This window comes from Haemaphysalis longicornis, unplaced genomic scaffold (assembly GCF_048455015.1).
Source record: "Haemaphysalis longicornis isolate Haplotype H1 unplaced genomic scaffold, Haemaphysalis longicornis Haplotype H1 scaffold_2, whole genome shotgun sequence".
Taxonomy (NCBI): domain Eukaryota; kingdom Metazoa; phylum Arthropoda; class Arachnida; order Ixodida; family Ixodidae; genus Haemaphysalis; species Haemaphysalis longicornis.
The window spans coordinates 292,622,094-292,641,552 of NW_027526295.1; the positions used below are offsets into that span (position 1 = coordinate 292,622,094).

At 50.9% G+C, this 19,459-nt stretch overlaps 1 protein-coding gene across 2 annotated transcripts in view; it reads left to right on the top strand.

Moving 5' to 3' along the window:
* The first annotated feature begins 17,538 nt into the window (after nucleotides 1-17,538).
* Nucleotides 17,539-19,459, top strand: part of LOC144170858 (neural cell adhesion molecule 1-like) — an 871,116-nt gene continuing 869,195 nt past the window's right edge. For both annotated transcript variants that reach the window (XM_077700881.1, XM_077700882.1), the window contains exon 1: nucleotides 17,539-17,929. In XM_077700881.1, the coding sequence (XP_077557007.1) occupies nucleotides 17,845-17,929 (85 nt within the window). In that variant the 5' untranslated portion in view covers nucleotides 17,539-17,844. The remainder of the gene's footprint in view (nucleotides 17,930-19,459) is intronic.

The window sequence follows — 19,459 nt, forward strand, 5'->3', positions numbered from 1 at the left end:
TTGAAAAATGTTAGGTGGCGCTGCAATAGAGAAGGCTCGTTGTGCTGATCTTTTTTAGCGCGCGACTGCTACTCGGCCAAAGATCGCAGGGGACGATTCTAGCTCATCGTACCTCATTTTTGCGAGCAAGGCTACAATTGCGAGTAAGAAGATGATAATAAAGCTCAGCTTTATGTTTTGAGAGATAACTGACCATGAACGACAACAAACATCAGCCACGGCGTTCCGTTTTCAACTTCATGCATGTTTTTTTCTGCATCGCGTGCTTGTCCCAAATATTGTGCTTGCTGTAAATGCAAAGTCAGCCATTGGCAAGATGTTTTTACGTTATTTGGGGGCAAATTGGTGCCTCTGATAACGTCAAACCGCCAGATTTATTCCAAGGAACCACCCAAAATTGCACAGTTTGAATTAGAGGTTGGGCTTCACCGCATGACACGAGCACCGTGCGTGCTAACATTTTTTTTTTATCTGAAAAACTGTTCCGCGCAAGTCGACATTTTTTTTAGGGTGTGTTTTTGAAATGTTTCCCTGCAAAATGTATATTCTAATTTTTTTCTACTACCGGTGGTTTGATATACACAACTCCTTTTTTATCATTTTTTTCGACAACTTGACAAAACTTTTGATTTTGATATTTTTTTTCACAACTATGATATATGAAAACCTTTAAAAAACTGGTGTTATTGGAAAGGCCGTTAAATAATCTGCATTTTGTGCTCCTGCAATTAGTGCCTAAATAATTTTTTAGCAGCAAAAAAATATTTTCTTGGACCCCCCAAAATTGGTCAATTTTCTGCGGTAGCGAAAGAGTTAAGTAGCCCGAGAAAGACTATCGTCTTTAAAAGCGAGAACAGGAGCTCGAGAGGTAGAAACAGGAACAACAAGATGAAAAGAGACGAGAGCATGAGCTCCTACTTGATCGAGAAAAGCGACAGCATGAGTTGGAAATGAAGCGTCTCGAGATTGAGGCATCTCGATGTAGGCGTTTGTGGTTTTCGCAAGTTGTATACCCCTCACCTACCCCATCGATGTCCTTACTGCCGTACCACCACTCCATCAGACCTCACACACCTAGTTTGGTGGTGCCCAGCTTTTGACACGCACCGTACATTTAAATCTCCCCAACCCCATCCCGATCCACAACAAACTGATGCACAACTATTATATGAAATAGCGGTTTATTCAATTAAAAGCGGTCTGGCACGGGTTGTTTGAGCGGGTCCTCCCCCGAACGAACTGGTGTATGTGCACAAACCCTATTGCGATCACCATGAACTGGACCATTAATTGCAGGTTCCAAGAATTATCCCAGTTATTGAGTATACTGAGAACGACGAGCATTAATTTGTTTATTTTCTCTTACCCTCACTCCCCATTCTTTTCCCCCATCGTGACCAGTGGTCATCCTTTTCTATTAAAGGTTGTCTCTCTCTCTCTTCAAGGTGCATGTCAGGTGGTGTCCATGGATATTTTAAAGAAATTGTTTTGTCATTCCGATTTTAGCAACGCGTTTCTCACTGCAATATCTGGCCAATGTAACAAGGAAAAAATTATATAAGGATGTATGTGACATAGTCTTCCCAGTGACACTGTATAGAGCTCCGTACAGCAATGGTCCAGGACAAGATGTGTTAAAACGAGTGAAGCGAATAGAGGTGTCACCTGGGGCAAAAACTTTCTTTTTTAAATTGCACACGGCTACACTTTCAGCCGCAACTTGGATGAAAGAAAGGGGGCTCTCAGTGCCATAGGGAACCGACTGTTCTATTTGCAAACAACCTTAAACTGTGGAGCATGTCTTTCTTCATTGTTCGAACGCAGTGTTCTTTTGGGATGTCCTCCAACGGACACTCCAGAAAGATTTTCCACTTAGCCCACACGGCATACGTTTTTTGTGCATTGATAGACAGGATGGTGTGCCATTTGACAACGTAATGTTGTTGGGTCTGCACAGCATTTGGCGTTCGCGCATGGCTTGGCTGCATTGTGATGTAGACGTGCGACCAACGAGACAGTATTTTAGGGAAAGTGTGTCACAGTTTGGGGAAGTTCAGAGAGCGAAGAACTTTCCACCAAAGTGGTTGTCTAAAATTGAACCCCTAACTACGCTTAGGGAATTTTAAATGACAGCACCGGCCGTGGGGGGCATGGTGGCATTACTGTGATTTTTTATTTGTCATTGTACCTGGTACCTGGTGTGGCTGTCCGAGATTGGCAATAAAGAAAAAAAAAGTGGGAGTGACAGCAGCGTGCCAAGCGCCCAGTCTGCGGCGGCTGAGCGACCTACGTTGCGAATGAGTGACCTAATGCGACCCCACAAGGTAGGAGAAGAAATCGGTCTTTTTTAGATGCAAAGCATCTCTTTCTCTCGGCTCCGTCGTCCCTCGTACGTCGTCCGTCCATCCGCCGGCTCAGGAAGACACCAGCAATACTGTCGCTCCAGCATCTCATTGTCGGGGCAACGCCTCCTAAGGAGGCTTTGGTCGGGGCTATGCCCCTCCCTTGTTGTGGCGCCGTCCACATCCCCACTGGGCATGCTCGGCTCATCTCGGGCTGGCCCAGGAAGACACCGGTAACACTGTCACTCCAAAAGCCATTAAATGGTAAGACACCACCGGGCGTTCAGCAAGCCGAGCCTGCGCAGTGGGGGTGTGGACGGCGCAACAACGACAAGGGAGGTACGTAGCCCCGTCGCATCTAATAAAATTACACCATCTTCCCGTAGGGGAACCCTGAGTAGTATGCGAAACAGCCATGGGCTCAACGCAATTTCCCATTTCGTAGTTCCGGTATGTGAAACGTGTGGCGGTTACCATGGAAACCAAACTGTAAATATAACGGGAGCTACGTACCTCAATCTAACCGAAACGACGAACTGAAAACTAATGGGCACTTGAATTGACCCCATGGCTGCTTTGCATACTACAAAGGGTTCTCCTACGGGAAGATGGTATAACTTTTTTTGGTCAACTTGGAGCGTACGTGCGAGGGGGCCCAGTTTAGCCGAGACTCATGGCCGCAAAAGCTGCTTACGCTTTTGCCAGGTGAGGCAACCGACGTGATTGCCCGCTTCCCAAAGGAGGAAGTGGAGGACTACGAGAAAGTCAAGTCGAGGCTCCTGCGTAAGTAAGTACACGCTGTCAGCAGAGGCATTTCGCCAGAAGTTCCGTGAAGCCGAGAAAGCTAAGGGCGAGTCGTACTCGGTGTTCGCCTACAAGCTGAGAGCTAACATGGAAGAGTGGCTCAAAGAGGCAAAGGCTTTCGGAGAGCACGACAAGGTAGTTGAGTGCTTCGGTCTCGAGCAGTTTTACCGCCGTCTACCAGAAAACCTGAAACTCTGGGTGCAAGACAGGCCAGGGCTAAATATTGTGGATCAGACAGCTCAGCTGGCCGACGAGTTCGTCGCGCGACGAGGTGCGCAGGGGCCGAAAGACTGCCAAAAAGAGTTCAGGCTGAGGCCTGATAAGTCAGGCCCTAAATGCAGAACTCCCGAGGAAGACGGTGGAGCAAGGGAAGACATATTCGAGGATAGGGAAACTGGCCCCGAAAACGAAAAGAGGGCAGAAGACGCTGAGGAGCAGCGCAGAAAGAAAGCTTTTGAAGCGCGCAGACAGGCTGCGTGTTACAACTGCAGCGAGACGGAACATTTCGCTGCGAGTTGCAAGAAGGGAAAACTCGTCCTTCACGTTCTAGATCAGAGTGAGGACAGCAGGAATTTCTAGAGCCGTACGTACGGTAAACCGTGCCGAGTTCTTCACGACTCCGCGGCGACGGTAGACATGATCCACCCTTCGTACGTTGAACCGGATCAGCTGACGGGACAGTGTGTTTGGGTGAAACAGGCCCTAGCAGCACGAAACGTGCGGCTGCCGATTGCCAAGGTCTGCATCGGAGGTCCGTTTAGTGAACTGGTCACGCAGGCGGCAGTATCCCCACAACTTCTTCCAGAATACAGGTACCTATTCTCGAACAGGTCGAATCAGCGGTTACGCGAAAGGGGTACAATTTCGAGAAACTGCCGAGCAAAGAATCAGCTGAGCTCGCTTCGAAGGGCTCAAGTAACGATAGTGTAGCCACCTCTAAGAGGAACGGCGAAACTCAGACCGGTAGCGAGGATGGGCATTTCTGGAGGATCATGACAGAGGGCAGCGTAAGTATACACTGTGTGTAAGGACCCTACAGTGAGCGGAGATGTTTCGTCGTCGTGTTCGAAGTGCACAGCTTCACGGGAGGCCTTGAAAACGGTTGCTGACCCGAACGCGCGCAGTTCGCAGGCTACCGACGTTCCGCGGGAAAGCCTAAACCGGGACGTTAGCGAAAGGGGGCAATACGAGTCCGTTGGAACGGCGGTTCTTTCTCCGGACGCGAGTTCCGAACCGAGCAACGCTGTGGGAGATCCGGCAGTCGAGACACTGAGCAGTTTTCACGGGGAAGCTATGCTTAACGACGACGCCTTCACTGAGCGAGTCCCTAGCGTTCCACCTGAAAGTCAGATACTCGATGTCAGGCAACGGCCAGCCGATCACGTAACCATTCCGGTGGCACCTGGGGGTGAGCCGTCTTCCGAGACCGGGCCACCCGTGCATATATTGGCGTTGACAGCCGGAAAGGAGAGCGAAAGCACCCTGCGGTGTTCGCTTGCCGACAGTGTCGCAAACTAATGCGGCAAGAGCACTCATGCGCCCCTCCTGAGTGGCAGCGCCGCACGCTCGCTTTGCGTCTTGTCTCAGCGGACCTCGGAGAGGCCGAGAACGAAAGCGCACGCCTTGCTCGAGCGCTGGAAAGCAGAGCAACTTTCTCCGCTCGCACGAGACACGCCTCGGAAGAAGGCCGATGTCCTCTCGACCGGTCGCAGTCGCGTTAAGAGAGCGGGCGCAGATAAGATGCGATTGAAACAGGGGAATGCTCAGAGCAATGGCGAGAGCTCAAATCGCAGTTCTCAGCGCGAGAAGTGTCCTGTAGATGCCGGAATTTCTCAATTTCATTGTTTTTTCTGAAACTGGCTTCGTCCTCTACAATTACATTTTTTGTCGGACATTTCCAATCCCGTGAAATGTCACCTTTCAAATTTGTGTAATTGTCCAAAGTACTGCTGGGCTAAAATTTAACTAGTGCAGTTAGTCATTAGCGTATTTTATCGCATTTTTTATTTTTATTTTAGTGTGGATTTGCCTTCGCACTTGCGACTTCCCTTGCTGCATCGTCTTCCTGAGGAGCTCTGCCTTTAGGTCCTGACTTACCAGGCCTCGGCCTGAATTTTTTTAACAGTCTTTCGGCTCCTGCGCGCCTCTACGTGCGACGACCTGGACGGCTAGCTGAGCTGCCTGATCCACAGTATTTACCCCTGGCCTGTCTCGCACCCAAAGTCTCAGGTTTTCTGGTAGACGACGGTAAAACTGCTCGAGACTGAAGCACTCAACTACCTTGTCGTGCTCTGCGAAAGCTTTTGCCTTTTTGAGCCACTCTTCCATGTTAGCTCTCAGCTTGTAGGCGAACACCGAGTACGACTCGCCCTTAGCTTTCTCGGCTTCACAGAACTTCTGGAGAAATGCCTCTGCTGACAGCCTGTACTTACGCAGGAGGCTCGACTTGACTTTCTCGTAGTCCTCCGCTTCCTCCTTTGGGAAGCGGGCAATCACGTCGGTTGCCTCACCTGGCAAAAATGTAAGCAGCTTTTGCGGCCATGAGTCTCGGCTAAACTGGGCCTTCTCGCACGTACGCTCGAAGTTGACCAAAAAAGACCGATGCCTTCTTCTATCTTGTAGGATCGCATTAGGTCACTCATTCGTAACGTAGGTCGCTCAGCCCTCTCCGACTGCACGCTTGGCGCGCTGCTGTCACTCTCACGCCTAGATCGAGATGCCTAGATGTCTAGACGTTTCATCTCCAGCTCATGCTCGAGTAGGAGTTTCTCATGCTCTCGTCTCTTTTCCTCCGGTTGTTTCTGTTTCTGCCTCTCGAGCTCCTGTTGTCGCTTTTTTTTAAATGCAGAGCATTTCAGTAACTCACGATGTCACCCGCGTTGACGTCCGTAGTCGTAGTCCGCACCGTCGTTGTCCGCACCCCTCCCCCTACACTATATAAAAAAAATACTATCCGGCGCCTGGTTTCGATCCCTCGACCCTGCAGGCCGAACCCAATGTACATGGTGCTCTACCCACTGCGCCACAAAGCTGACACAGAATGGGAGGCTACGAACGCGCCTTATATCCTTGACTCATTCAAACTACGTCAAGAAGCTGCTGATACAACGCATTCACTACCACCAACTCCCCAAACACTAAACGTAAACGCAATACACCCACCCCCTATGCGACGCATTTACTCGAGTCCCCGTCGCGTGGAGATGGGCCCAATTTTTTTCGCGTTCCTGTTTCTGCCTCTCGAGCTCCTGTTCTCGCTTTTTCTCCTCGCGTTCCTGTTTCTGCCTCTCGAGCTCCTGCGCTCGTTCCTGTTTCTCCCTCTCGCGTTCCTCACGCTTGCGCACAGCCTCTGCCTCTGCAGCCTGACGCTTAGCGGTCTCCCTGCCATTGATCAGCTCAATGCGTTCTGACAGCTCGTCATCGTCAGCGCCAACAGTGAGTATAGCCTGCTTTGGCTTTCTCGCTTTCTCTCTCTCTTTGGAGAAAGCTCTGGCTTTCTCAGCACGTCCGTAACATCCAAGCGCATCTATTTTGCAATCTCCAACTTCGGTTTTTTCAACGCCTTCAAATTGATGGCCGGTCTAGAGTACTGCTTTCCTACTGCTCCAAAAATGTTTTGCGCGAATAACCCACGCCACAAAAACACGCGCCCTACCAGCTATCCTCAGAAGCCTGGTAAAACTCAGCAAAGAAAAGTCCCGCACTCACCATTGACCACCGTGAATTCTGCGAGGTCCGAAGCCTCCTCGACGTCCGTGGTGTTGGATCTCGCCCGCTGGCTCCAGGTGTTACGAAGTTGCCATCCGTCCGCTGCCAAGCAGTTGTTGCGTACGGGAAGGCCGACCCGAGCCGAGCTCCGTCGCCTCCGACATACGTGTGGTAGCGTTGTGTGGAGCGAACGGCCAGCCGCTGTTGCCGCCGTGTTACGAAGTCCAGAAGCCGTAGGCTAACGTAACTGTTTACTTCATAGCGAGAGATTGACCCGAAGCCAAAGAACAATGCCCCAACGGGCGAGGTAACAGCACAGAACTCGAGCAAAGTGACAACATTGATTCACTGCTCAAACAGGAATGAGTTATAGCGCTTGAGGGGTCTCGTATGTATACCCAAAAGCGCCAACGGTCATGAACGTCACAGACACAGACCACACTCTTTCCAGAGTTCGTGAGCAGTCGATAGTGGCGGCACACGCTGACTCCGAGAGACGGGAGAGAAAAGGACTCTGCTGCGGACGCGGGGCTTCCGTGTCCGTGGGGCGCGTTGAAGCCTGCCTCGTCGGCAACCGCCGAAGTTTTGAAACGCGCTGAAAGATAGGCGCCAGAGACCCAGGCTTGTCGAAACGTGAAAAAATAATTCACCGACACGGGAGGGCTTGCTTGAAAGGTGCACGCAGTGGAGGCTTCGCCGCACAGCCGAGGGGTACTGAAACGAAGCCCAGCGGCGGGCTCAATCGTAACAGCATGCAGCTAGTACAGGCGGGAGCATTCGAGGCACGTCGTCTGCTTGAGTGCCTAACCAAGCAGCGTTACCCCCGCTCAAACACTACACCGTAAAATGATATACACCCCTTTTGTGCATAGCTAACACCCTCACGCCCTATCATAAACAAAAGATCACTCTTTGAAGGAGTGTCATTTACGATCAAGCACCCTTTGAAAGGGTGCATTGTAATTTTCCTATTGGGTGTAAGGGTGCTAGTTATACACAGTGACTTACACCCTTAAGGGTGTGAATGATATCGCGGTATACCACGTCTTTGATTGTGCGCCTGCGTGTATACCCCTTGAAGGGGCCTGACGCAAACACTGGCACAGCGCGGAGGAGAGGTCAGCGGCGCAGCTGTCATGGCGGAATAATGTAAGCTTGCGCTGTTCGGAAGTGGGCTAACGGAGAAATAATTGCGTGCATTTAAATAGTAGCATAAAAACACACTTGTACATTTTTGGCGTGGAGGGTAGGAAATGTGGTATTGGGAAGCTGAGTTTGCTGCAGTATGCCGGGCAATGTATGCCAGTAAGGGAAGGGACTGTGAGGCACGTTGTTCTCCTGGTTGTTGCAACAAAATAACGGACGCAAATGGCGAGAATAAAATGGAAGGCGCGTTTAACCTTGCGCAACGCCGCCTGTGTCCGACCCAAGAAGCAGCTCTGTCGACAAGAAGCACCCCAGTAAAGACGCAATCAGAGCGCTCTGAGTTTTTTCTGCACACTTCCAGGAAACGCTATCGGCCAGGGTGCGCTTAGTGCCGTCTCTGTCCTCATATTTGCCCTTTAAAGGCGCCTGGTGAAAAGAAGCTGTCAGCCAGAAGCTGCAGCGATAGCGCTTAATTACAAGCGTCTCCTCTTCTTGCGAGACCCGGCTGAATGCAGATAAGAAACCAAGACAGAGAAAACACGGAGGATGGACATGATGGAGAAAAGTAGAAAACACACGCATGCGAGAATCAAGGAAGAACATCGCCGCACCCAACGCTGAAAGTAAAGTCAATAAAACCGCTCCACCGATTGTGAGAAGGGAATAAAAAATGAACCGAAATGAACGAAAAGCGTTCACAATGAACAGAAATGTTATTGAACGACGCCTCCGTGATTCCGCAGACCGTCGTTGAAGCTCGCTCTGGGCACGCCATTGTTCGCGGCAATTCCTCGGCCGGCAATTAACATTTGTCCTATTGATTGCTGATTGCATGTCTTCTGCGAGATAAAGCGGAGGAAAAAGAAATACTGGTCTCGTATAAGCGCTAGCCGGCCGTCGTGTTGTCTTTGCCAGTAGGCTCTTCTTTCTATTTTGTACCGGCGTTTTGGGAGATTCTGTGGAGACATGTGATGTGAAAATAGAATGGCCGTGCGTGCAGCTCGACGGGCTTCCAAGACAAAATCCCCGACCCGAAGTGGCTGCGTCCTCCCGCTGATGTTCGTTGTCCTAATGGGGAAGCGCGCTATTCTATTAAAATTGTGTGTTTACAGCAAAGCTTTATAAGGCTGGGGTACCAAGGCTGGCGGCAACAATTGGGTCAGCGGCGTGTGTTTAGCATATAAAATTGTTAAGACATTTAAAAGAAAGCCCCGAGACCTCCACATTTTGATACAAGAGGGTTTTATTGCCCCCGGAAAGATGTTATCCCAGCGATGTGCTTGTGTTTAAAGGTGAGCCCGACCGCTGTGAGCTCTGTCTTGTGTGCCGGCTTTCCCTATTGCGCTGCACAGTGAAGCTCTCATAGGGAGTGCTCTTGCAGCCCCGCTTTCCACTCGTTTTCACCGCCGCCACTCAGGGAGTTCGTGAACTCCGACGGGTCGCCCACTCTTTCGACTCGACCGGTGACGTGCATGGCGTTGCCCCCCGCTTCGCGTGCCCCCGTGAAATCGGCGTTGCACAGATGGCCACACCGTCGCTGACGCACCCCATCAAACCCTAGAGGGTGATTAGGCCAGGCCTTGCTATCTGGGAGTGACACCCTGTTCATTCCCACGGAGCACTCCGCGCGTGCCATTCTTCTTCCGTGAAGGTCGTACCTTCCTGGCGGTTTAACCCGCCACGACGAGGCGGCGCTTCCGAGAATCCGCGTGGGCACAGCTTTGGGCCCGGCCATCTTGGACGACGCGAGTTCCCCCGGAAACGCGTTCTTTTCGTACAGCCTCTGCCCCGCAGGCGACTCTGGCCTGCCTCCTAGCGACATATCCGGGAGTTCGCCACATGAGAGTCCCCGGTATCGCCCCGGACGGCGGCCTGACCTTCGCCGCTGGATGCTGCACGGGCCCCCAATTCCGGCAGCTCGTGAATTTCATTGCCGAGATGGGACTAATGGATTTCATTTTGTTTAGGCCGAAGGGGATGCTTACGCAATAAAAAAAATGTCGCCATTTCTTCTGGCTTTCACCCAGGAATATCATATTCATCGTGACCCTAATGCTGAGTTGCTTTTGTTTGGTTGTACCTTTATTCACACATCTGCGATGCTGACTGGTTCCTAGACAGGACAACACCTTCGCCACCATTGGCGCTTCAACGGAGATCACGAACAAAAATCATTGCTGCGCAGTTCGGTCGCCCACGACCGTAGTTTGCAAGCTGAAAGAAACAAAAAAAAATATAAGCACAGAGTGAGTGAGTGAAACACTTTATTAGACGAGAAGCCATGGGGCCCTGGGGGGAGCAGGGATGAGGGGAAGGGGAAGGTCACAACTCGCACAATGAACACAGTTGCAGTCTTGGGGTACTAATCACAAAATGAGCACATTAAAGTCAGTCAGTGGCACCAAAATGCACAATTCACACTTAAATGTACAGTTCACACTGTAGACAATGTGGTTCACACTGAAAACTGTGCACGCTGCAGACAGTTCACATTGTAGACAGAACGGGGAAGTCGACCAGGCTGTTACAACAATTTGTAGAGTCCGTTTTCGAGTGCGTACTCGGTGATTGCTCCTAGTGTGGTGGGATCGTCACGGACCCGACTAACATGTTCCTGTTCAGTCACAGGGGCGGGACCTAGAGTTAAAAGCTGGTGACGATTACGGTCGAATAATGGACAAAGCCAAATTAAGTGGTAAAGATTTGTTGTGCCTTCACGACTACAGTGGGGGCATCGGCACAATTCGGATCCTGCTGGAGCTGTCCATTTATAAATAATGGGGGGTGTACGCTGCACTCGCATTCACTTTATTGGCGAATACTTTCCCCGGACGCGAGAAGCGCTTAAGAGGGGCAAGGACGCCAACACGAGTTTCTGCCTGTAAGCGCTTGCAGCTTTCCTTTTTGAGGTGGCGAAGCTGGAGTTGCTAGTCTGCTTGGAGAGGGGGGACGGGCGTGGCGGGCGCCGCGGGAGATGATTGTAGCCTCTCCCTGGCAGCGTCGTGTGCCATACGGTTGCCTTCGGCGCCGGTAGTGGGTCCTGGAGTCCAAAGAATTCTAACTTTGAAGCCTTGAATTTGCAGGTTTCTTAGCAAGGTAAGGGTGTTGGTTGCCGTATTGTTCGGGGAAAACGGACGATTTAACTCTCGGACAGCAACATAGGAACCCGTGAAAATGCGAAATTTCTTCGTGGCTAGATGGCCGGAATGGTTATCAATTTGCCGCGCGGCTCCCAGAATTCGTAGAAGTTCTACCTCTTCTACGAGGCCTGTGTGTTAGAAATGTGCCTGGATCCATTCAATTCCGGCGCGTCCACAGATGTCCAGGCAATAGCCGCCGTCGTTCCATTCAGAGCCGCGTCGGTGTAGATGTCAGCTTCGTCGCCTGCCTTGCCATTTGCGAGAGTGCGAACGTATTGTTCGCGTACTTTTCTTTTATCCCGGTGGATCGGGCGTCGACGCAGAATTCCGATGGGTGGGCGTTCCCACGGAGGGAATGCTGTCGGCAAATCGGTGCTCTCAGACTGACTATTTAAGTGGTCCCATTTTTGGCGTCTTTTTCCTTGTGGCGAATGGTCCAGATGATAGTGGAAGCGTAGTTTTGTCTCTTCGATTAGGTTAGCGAGAGGCGGAAGGGGAACTGCATCGTGTAGAGTGTCTGCCCTAGGGAAGGCGGAGAGGCCACTGATGGCTCGTACAATGTGCCGATTCATTTGGTGGAGGGCGTTTACATGTTAATGCCATAATTCATAAATCGGGAAGCCGTAAGGGAAGCGCCCATGCGGCACAGCACGGGCGAGCATGGTGCAAGCTGTTGGGTGCGCCCCGCCATATTTATTCGATATCTGGGTAACTAGGTGTAAGGTGGAACGCCAGGTTTTCCTAAGTGAGGCTATCCACTGTGTTGGGCTGTTACAGCTGCTGACGGGAACGCCCAGCAGTCCAATGGTGCCATTGTGGGATTCGAGCAGCGTACCTCCCACCTGAAGGGAGATAATTTGTTCCTTATGTGTGCCACGTTTACCGTCCACGCTGAGCAGTTCTGTCTTGGTTGGGGATAGCTGTAGCCGGAATTGGGACAGCGTATGTTCCAAGCTGAGGACTGCTGCGTGTAACTATGTTTGCATAGTTTCTTTCGAGTTGTAATCCTGGGCTTCTGTCCATACCACAATATCGTCCGCATAAAGCGCGAATCGCGCGGCAGTGTCCTGCTCAAGAGTTCGGGCGGCACGGTTCATTGCGAGATTACAGAGGAGAGGAGCTAAAATAGACCCCTGTGGGACTCCTCTATCGAGGTAGAACGTTGTGGTCTGGTGTCGTTGAGGGTTAAGACGGATCGGCCGATGCTGAAGAAAGCCGCGTATCCAGGCCTGGGCCTTTTGGCTGGGGAAAGTGAGGGAAAGCTCTTGAATGATACCTGACTGGCTGACATTATCCAATTCCTTGCGCATGTCTAAGGCGAGGACGTAGTCCGGCAAGGCCTTGCGCGAGGTTCGAGTAATAACTCTCCGGAGCAGACATAGGTAATCGTGGGTAGCAAGATGGGGGCGGAAACCAGTCAGAGTGGGGTGAAACCAATTTGTACTTTCCAAGTGGTGGACGAGTAGATTGTTAATCATACGATCGATAAGTTTGCATATTACGGGGGTTAGAGCTATGGGCCGAAGATTCTGGGGATTCCGAGCACTTTACCGGGCTTGGGTATCGGATGAATGATCGTTACCCTCAAGCCGTCAGGTATCTCGCCTGAGTCCCAAGAGTGGTTGGCCAAATGTAGTAGCGCATCGAGGCCGTGCGGCGGAAGGTTTCGTAGGTCCTGCAATTTTACTTGGTCGTGGCCAGGAGTAGATTTGGGGTTGCCTTGAGAGATGGCTACTTGCAGTTCCCCTAAAGAGAAGGGAGAATCGAGCTCCGGCACCGGTTGATCGATGCTGATAATTGTTAAAGGTTGGAGGGTTGAAGGGTCCGTAACGGCGTGTGGAAATAACGTGTGAATGAGGGTATCTTACATCGACCAGATTTATGGAAACTCCCTAAGGTGGAGTAAGGTTCTGTAAAAGAAAGTTTGACATCCACCTGAATGCAGCCGTACGGCTGCATTCAGACGGATGTCAAACTTTATTTCACAGGGTATCTTCAACTTGCGAGTTGTCCATTTGAAGGCACAACTAATCCAAGATCGGGACGCGCACCTTCGCACGGCCGTTTATGGTACGAAAAACTCCCCAAAAACGCGACACGCCAGATTCATGCCCGAGATCTTGACAAAAATCTTGCAATTTCTCTCTCTGTAAAGTGACCTGATATTCGCGGATAATGCGGTAGTGACGTTTTAGCTGCATTAGGTGATTATGGCGCTTTCCTTGTGTACGATATCGATTTGTTAGCCATTCTGCCTTGCCGAGAAGTTCGAACATGTTTTAATCAGGACAATCCGCATCTGCGGTACTGGTTACTTCTCCGCTTGAGAGCCAACGTGCTTGCGTTAAGGTCGAGATGAATTCCTAAAGAGTAGGTTGAGAGGAGATGTTGAATTGGGAGCGATACAAGGACCAGTTTATCTGATGGTGAGCACGTTTAGTCCGGAATTTCTTGCTAATAATTTGAAGCATGATGGGATAATGGTCACTACCCCAGGTGGTGTCCAACGTGCGCCAGGTCTTCACCGCCCCAGGGGTAGCTAGGGTGAGGTCAGGTGTTGTATCGCTTTGAGCGCAGTAAAGGCCAATGCGGGTGGCGACGCCATATTCAGTTCTTAGTTGAAGGGGGCTGTATTCAAGAGTTTGTTCCAGAAGCCCGCCTCGACGGTTTGTGGACGAGTAGCCCCAAAGGGCGTTACGAGCGTTAAAGTCTCCCCCGATAATAATGGGACCGGTGAATCTTAGCGAAAAGAGATAGGATATCCAGTCATAAAGGGATGGGGGAAGGGCACCGCATCTTGGCTTGTAGTATACAGACACAAGCAGCACCGATTTGCTTCCTGGCGGCGCAACGAGGACAATAATAGCTTCTCTGTCATCATTGCATGCTTGGTCTCAACCATGCTGGACAGCGTGGCAGGATTTGTGGACTAGTACCACTGATAACCCTGGAGTCGGGCCATGGGAGGAGCGGGCTGGGCTTGAAATGGGGGGATCTAAAAAGCTGGTACAATCTAATATTTTACAAGGACCACGTGTTTCCTGAAGCATTAATGTCATTGGACGGAGTGTTTTCACTTGGGACTTGAGGAGCGGACCGGTTTGTGAGAAACTACGGCAATTCAACTGAAGTATGCTTTTCTGAAGCGGTAGAGCTGGGGGTAACACTGGACGGCTAATGTTTTTTTCTTTCGTTTCGCTTTATTGGAAGGGATCGTTGAGGTCTGGAGAGTTTCAAGTGCTTCACCCACTTTTTCCATGAACCGGCGGAGTTCATCCCTGATAGAAGTGACAGGATCTTGAAGGGAAACTATTTCGCGTGATGCCTTATGCCATTAATTTTTTTTGCTTCAAATTTAATACGGGCATCTCTTTGAGTGAGCATCTTCTCCGTTATGAACGACGTTGTCGCTGGCGCCTGGGGAACGTCAGTGCATGGCTTGCGGTGGCTTGTGCGTGAACGGCTGCGGCATGCTGCGACAGAACTTCTTGGCCCTCTGGAGGGCGATTGACTGCGAGTTGCGGTCGCTCGGAGGGCGGCCACTTCCTTTTGTAAGGCCGTCATGGCGGCGCGCATTTGGGCGAGTTGCGACGGAGCTGGGCATTTTTAACTACTAGTGGATGGTTCGCAGGTAAACGGCCAACTGGAGGGGGGCGAACAGGATGAGTTACCGGAGACGGTGGAGGCCCATGTAACTCCTGGCGGTGTAGATCGAGCACCTTCGGTCTGGGTATTTTCGGGTGGCGGTTTCTTGAATGAGACTGATCGGTTGCTACGTTCGTCTTTTTAGGTAAACGCGTAGGGCAGACCTTACTAACCGAGAGGTGTCCTGTTTCTTTACAAATAACACAATATTCTGGAGAGTTACATTCGGAGGTTTCTGAGTGGGGACGGCCACAATTTGCATACGCTCGGGGATGGACAAAATTTCGCCACATGCCCCAGGCTGTGGCAGTTACAGCAGACCAGTCGTTTCGGTCTGTATTCTGCCACGCGTACTAACTCCATGTAGTACTTGAAAGTCTTTGGGAGAGTTGTAGAGTCAAATGTAAGAATTGCACGGTCGGTTTTACCGACTTTTCGGGGGAGGTCGGCCTGTTCGCGTCGCACCCAACTGAGAATAGTATCGTTACTGTCGGCTGTGTCCACTTGGATGACTCCGCGAATGGTGTTTTTGTTGAAAGGGGCCTGCTCAATTACAATTGCTATTCTTTCAAGTTTGCCGTTTTGACGAAGGGTTAGGTGATCTACCTGAGCTAATCGAGCAGCATGCACTGTATCGTAGACAGAGATACATGCGCTGTTAGCGGCATCGTCAAACGTTACCGAAGCCATTTCGGCCAACCCGGCATTGGGGGCAGCGCGTCCTATTATTGAGGCGATGACATCTCGGGGGATGTGTCTAATACGGAGTTTGGCGAGTGGTTTCAACTGAAGGGCGCATCGCTGCCGACTCACCCGGTCAGTTTTTGTGGGTCTGTCCTTCTTCGATAGTGGGATGCGTTGCCATCCGCCCTCTTCATCGTTGTCCGTGAGTGGTTCGTCGAGGTCTTGCATCTGTCCATCGTCATCTTCGGCATCGCCGCAGTTGGCTGCTTGAGAGGCGCCCTCGTATGGCGGAGGTTGATAAAGATCGACTCAAGAAGCTCCATGTTCGCATGCTACCGGGGGCGGTAGCAATGGCTGGTTCATTGTCGGTGCCGCCATGACTGAAGAAGCTCCATGTTCGTATGCTGCCGGGGGCGGCAGGGGTGGCTGGTTCATTGTCGGTGACGGTGGGTCTCGGCAGGTCGCTGCAACTGGAGGTGCATCCGTGCCGCCTGTTGTAGCTGTGACCGCTTCGGCAGGTGGTGCGCTACTGAAGCGCAGGAGCCGGAACTTTATGCCTATGGACGCTCCGCTGGCTTGTAGGGGACTGTTTCGGGCGTTTGCGATGATCGGGTGACCTTGATGGGCGCAATCTTGGTCTCAGTCGATGCAGCACATATTCACCAAGAAGAGGATATAAAAATACAGGCTGAACAAGGTAATTTCCGCACACAGGGCGAAAAGAAAACGGGCCGTTTCAGTATATGTTTGGTTCGTTGGATCCGTAACAAGAATGGCGCGTACACACTCTGGGGTATTTTTGTGGTTTAACTGTGTAAGAAGCTTAGTAATTAGTTTCAAACGAAGGGAAAATTGGGTAATTACAGTGTTGCTGAAAAATTTGGCTCCTCGTACAGGTGCTCTCGTACAGATGCTCCTCGTACAGATCCCAACCATGAGGCAGAGATAATTAGAAGGATCAGAATGGGGTGGGGTGCATATGGCACGCATTCTCAGATAATGAATAGCAGCCTACCATTGTCGCTGAAGAAGAAAGTGTATGACAGCTGCATCTTACCGGTACTCACCTACGGGGCAGAAACTTGGAGGCTCACTAAGAGGGTTCAACTTAAATTGAGAACGACTCAGCGGGCAATGGAGCGGAAGATGATGGGTGTAACATTAAGGGACAAGAAGAGAGCGGAGTGGGTCAGGGAACAAGCACGTGTTAAGGACATATTAGTAGAGATTAAGAAAAAGAAATGGACGTGGGCAGGACATGTAATGCGAAGGCAAGATAACCGCTGGTCATTAAGGGTAACAGAGTGGATCCCTAGAGAAGGCAAGCGTTGCAGGGGGCGGCAGAAAGTTAGATGGGCAGATGAGATCAAGAAGTTTGCGGGGATAAATTGGTCACAGTTGGCACAGGACCGAGGTAATTGGAGAATAATGGGAGAGGCCTTTGCCCTGCAGTGGGCGTAGATAGGCTGGTGATGATGATGATGACAGGTGCTCTTGCGTCATTGAGGGGCGCCAATGACTGGTTGCCTGTTATCCCCTCTCACGAATGAAGGAAACTGTAAATCTTACTTATAATGCCTATTTAACTCTAAAGAAAACAGCCCTGAGTGCTCTTTTATCAGTCCGCAGGAAATCGCGAAGCTTTTCTGTTTCCTAGCTTCTTTCGTCGCCTTTTCTTCTTCCTGGCACGTCCATAGCAAAGCGCGAACGACGGGCTGCATTGCGTGCCTGTACGCCATGAACTAAAATCCGGCGAGAGTTACGTCTTTGAGGAGCGTGGTAAAATGTAACTGGAGCAAGCTTGAAGGAAGAAGAAAAACAGAAGCTCATGTTATCGCACCGGGGAAGGCGGGAACGGTCAGAGGGGAAGCGGCGCGAGCAATAGAGGAACCGCGGCAGTGGCTCGCACAGGGCCCGGCCCAGGTTCGAGACCCGAGGTGAGCGCTTTTCGGGAACTGCGCTCCTGCTTGGTGCTGCCCCCTGCCGTCCGAAACGGACCCTCCGGGAGCGCGGCAGAAGGGCGAGGAGGAAACCGGTCGAAACGGCGGCCTCCACTTGTTGACGGGTCGCCGGCGGGAGATGTGGTGGTCGTGGCCCGGTCTTGCCGCTCCGAGCCCGCTTCAGCCGCGCTCGTCATCGGCACCGGCGTTGCGCCGTCGCTGACGCGTCTCCGCTGCCCGCGGATCGCGCGCTACCGTTGAGGGCGGAAAGGAAAACACTCACTGCACCGGGACGTCCTTTTTTCCCTCCGCCGTGTGCTGTTGCGCGGGAGAGCTTCGTTTCCGGGGCTGCTCGCTTCGAGCGTGCCGCGCACGCGTGTGTGCGGCGAACAGCGTCGTGCCTTCGTGCTTGTCGCACTGGATACCGCGCCGGCCATGCGTGAGCACCGCCGACTCCCGTGGCAGGCTGTGGGCTGCCTTCTCGGCTGCCTTCTTCTGCGGCCTGGAATAGCCTACGAAGGTGAGCCTGGTGCCTCATACGGGGCCACTAGCATCGCATGGCTCCCGTGAGTTGCGCGATGTAAAAAATAGCCATTTTTCCCGCCTGAGTGGCATTACTCCCGAAAGGTACAATGGATCTTTTTTTTACAAGAAACGATGACGCCACAAATTAATAACGCCCTTTGAAAGTAGGTAGAACACGTCGACTTTTTTCTGCCGCATCACAAACGTAGCGATACGGTGCTACTCTGCAGCCTGCCAGCTGGCTGCAGCCGCCGAAATCACTCCGCACAGTGATAGAATCTGCCGATTGAGAAACCGTGCAAATAAAACGCGAGTCACAGATTTGAATGCTTGCAACGTTTTTCTAGTTCGTTTAACAACAACAACAACAACAACAACAACAACGAATAAAATCGTGTTTAAGAAAAGCGCCGATTCTTGGCGGGAACGTCACAGTTTCAACGAATATTTGTCGTGGGCGTCGTGCCGTTTTTGCCACTAGAGTGCGGTTACGGAAAGAGATCAGAGATTCAAAAGGTTTTACTTGCTTTTTTGTTTTGTTGTTCTCTTGTTTTCTGCTTGCGTTTTATTTTTGGCTTCACAAAATTTCTGGCACGTATTTCTGCGAGTAATTTTGGGTACAGTAACGCGGTTGTGGGAAAACAAACCCACCCTCTCCCACTAGTCTTCATGTCTTAGGGTGATTGTTTGCGAATGGACGCAGCTTCTTCAGGACGTAAATATGCAAAAAAAAACTGAGCGTTTGAATAGGTGAGCGTCGTGATGGCATGAGTATCCAATTAAGAAATTCCGTGGGTTTCTCTTCTGATATTCTTAAACCTGACATGCAATTATATAGTTACTGTCGTGTTCGCCCTTATAGTGATGTTTCTCAACAACCATTCAGAGTCAGCCCTGCTATCCTGAAGCTAAATGCGCAAGATGCAAAAGGTGGAGTTAGAAGCCGTTGCTGCTCGGTGATCCGAAGAACGGAAGAGAAAGACAGGTGTTTTCATGCGTGTCGTTTACACCAACGGGCTGAATCGTGCGGGCGTCAACGACACATCGCCTGCACTTGGCGTGTTGCAACAATACTGCAACGACTGTTCAAACCTACAATTCATAATGTAACAGTCAGCGAATCATGTCAATCATGTCCTTAAGCAGTCACTACCTGAAAGAAAAAATAAAGTAGCTTCAATAAGTGAGCTGGCATCTGGTTATACAAAATAGGGAGGGAGAATTTTGCTTGTCTTCTCAACCAGCCGTTGCTTCTCATACCCTGTAAATTTATCGAAGTGCAGTGAAAACGAACGAAGTGAACACAAAGCTTCCCAATTCGATTGAAATGCGTTTTGTACTTCCGCGAAATAAAGCAGATGCCCAGTGTTCACGAAGAAACCAGATTTGCTTGCACCGTCTTTTCTCGCAGAAGGAGCGCAGTTTTGTCAACACGCTTTATCAGCCAATCAATATTGATGCAGCGCGACCGATTGAACAGGGTGCTGCTACGCAGCTATTCGCATGGTTGACGGCTGTGTCGGAA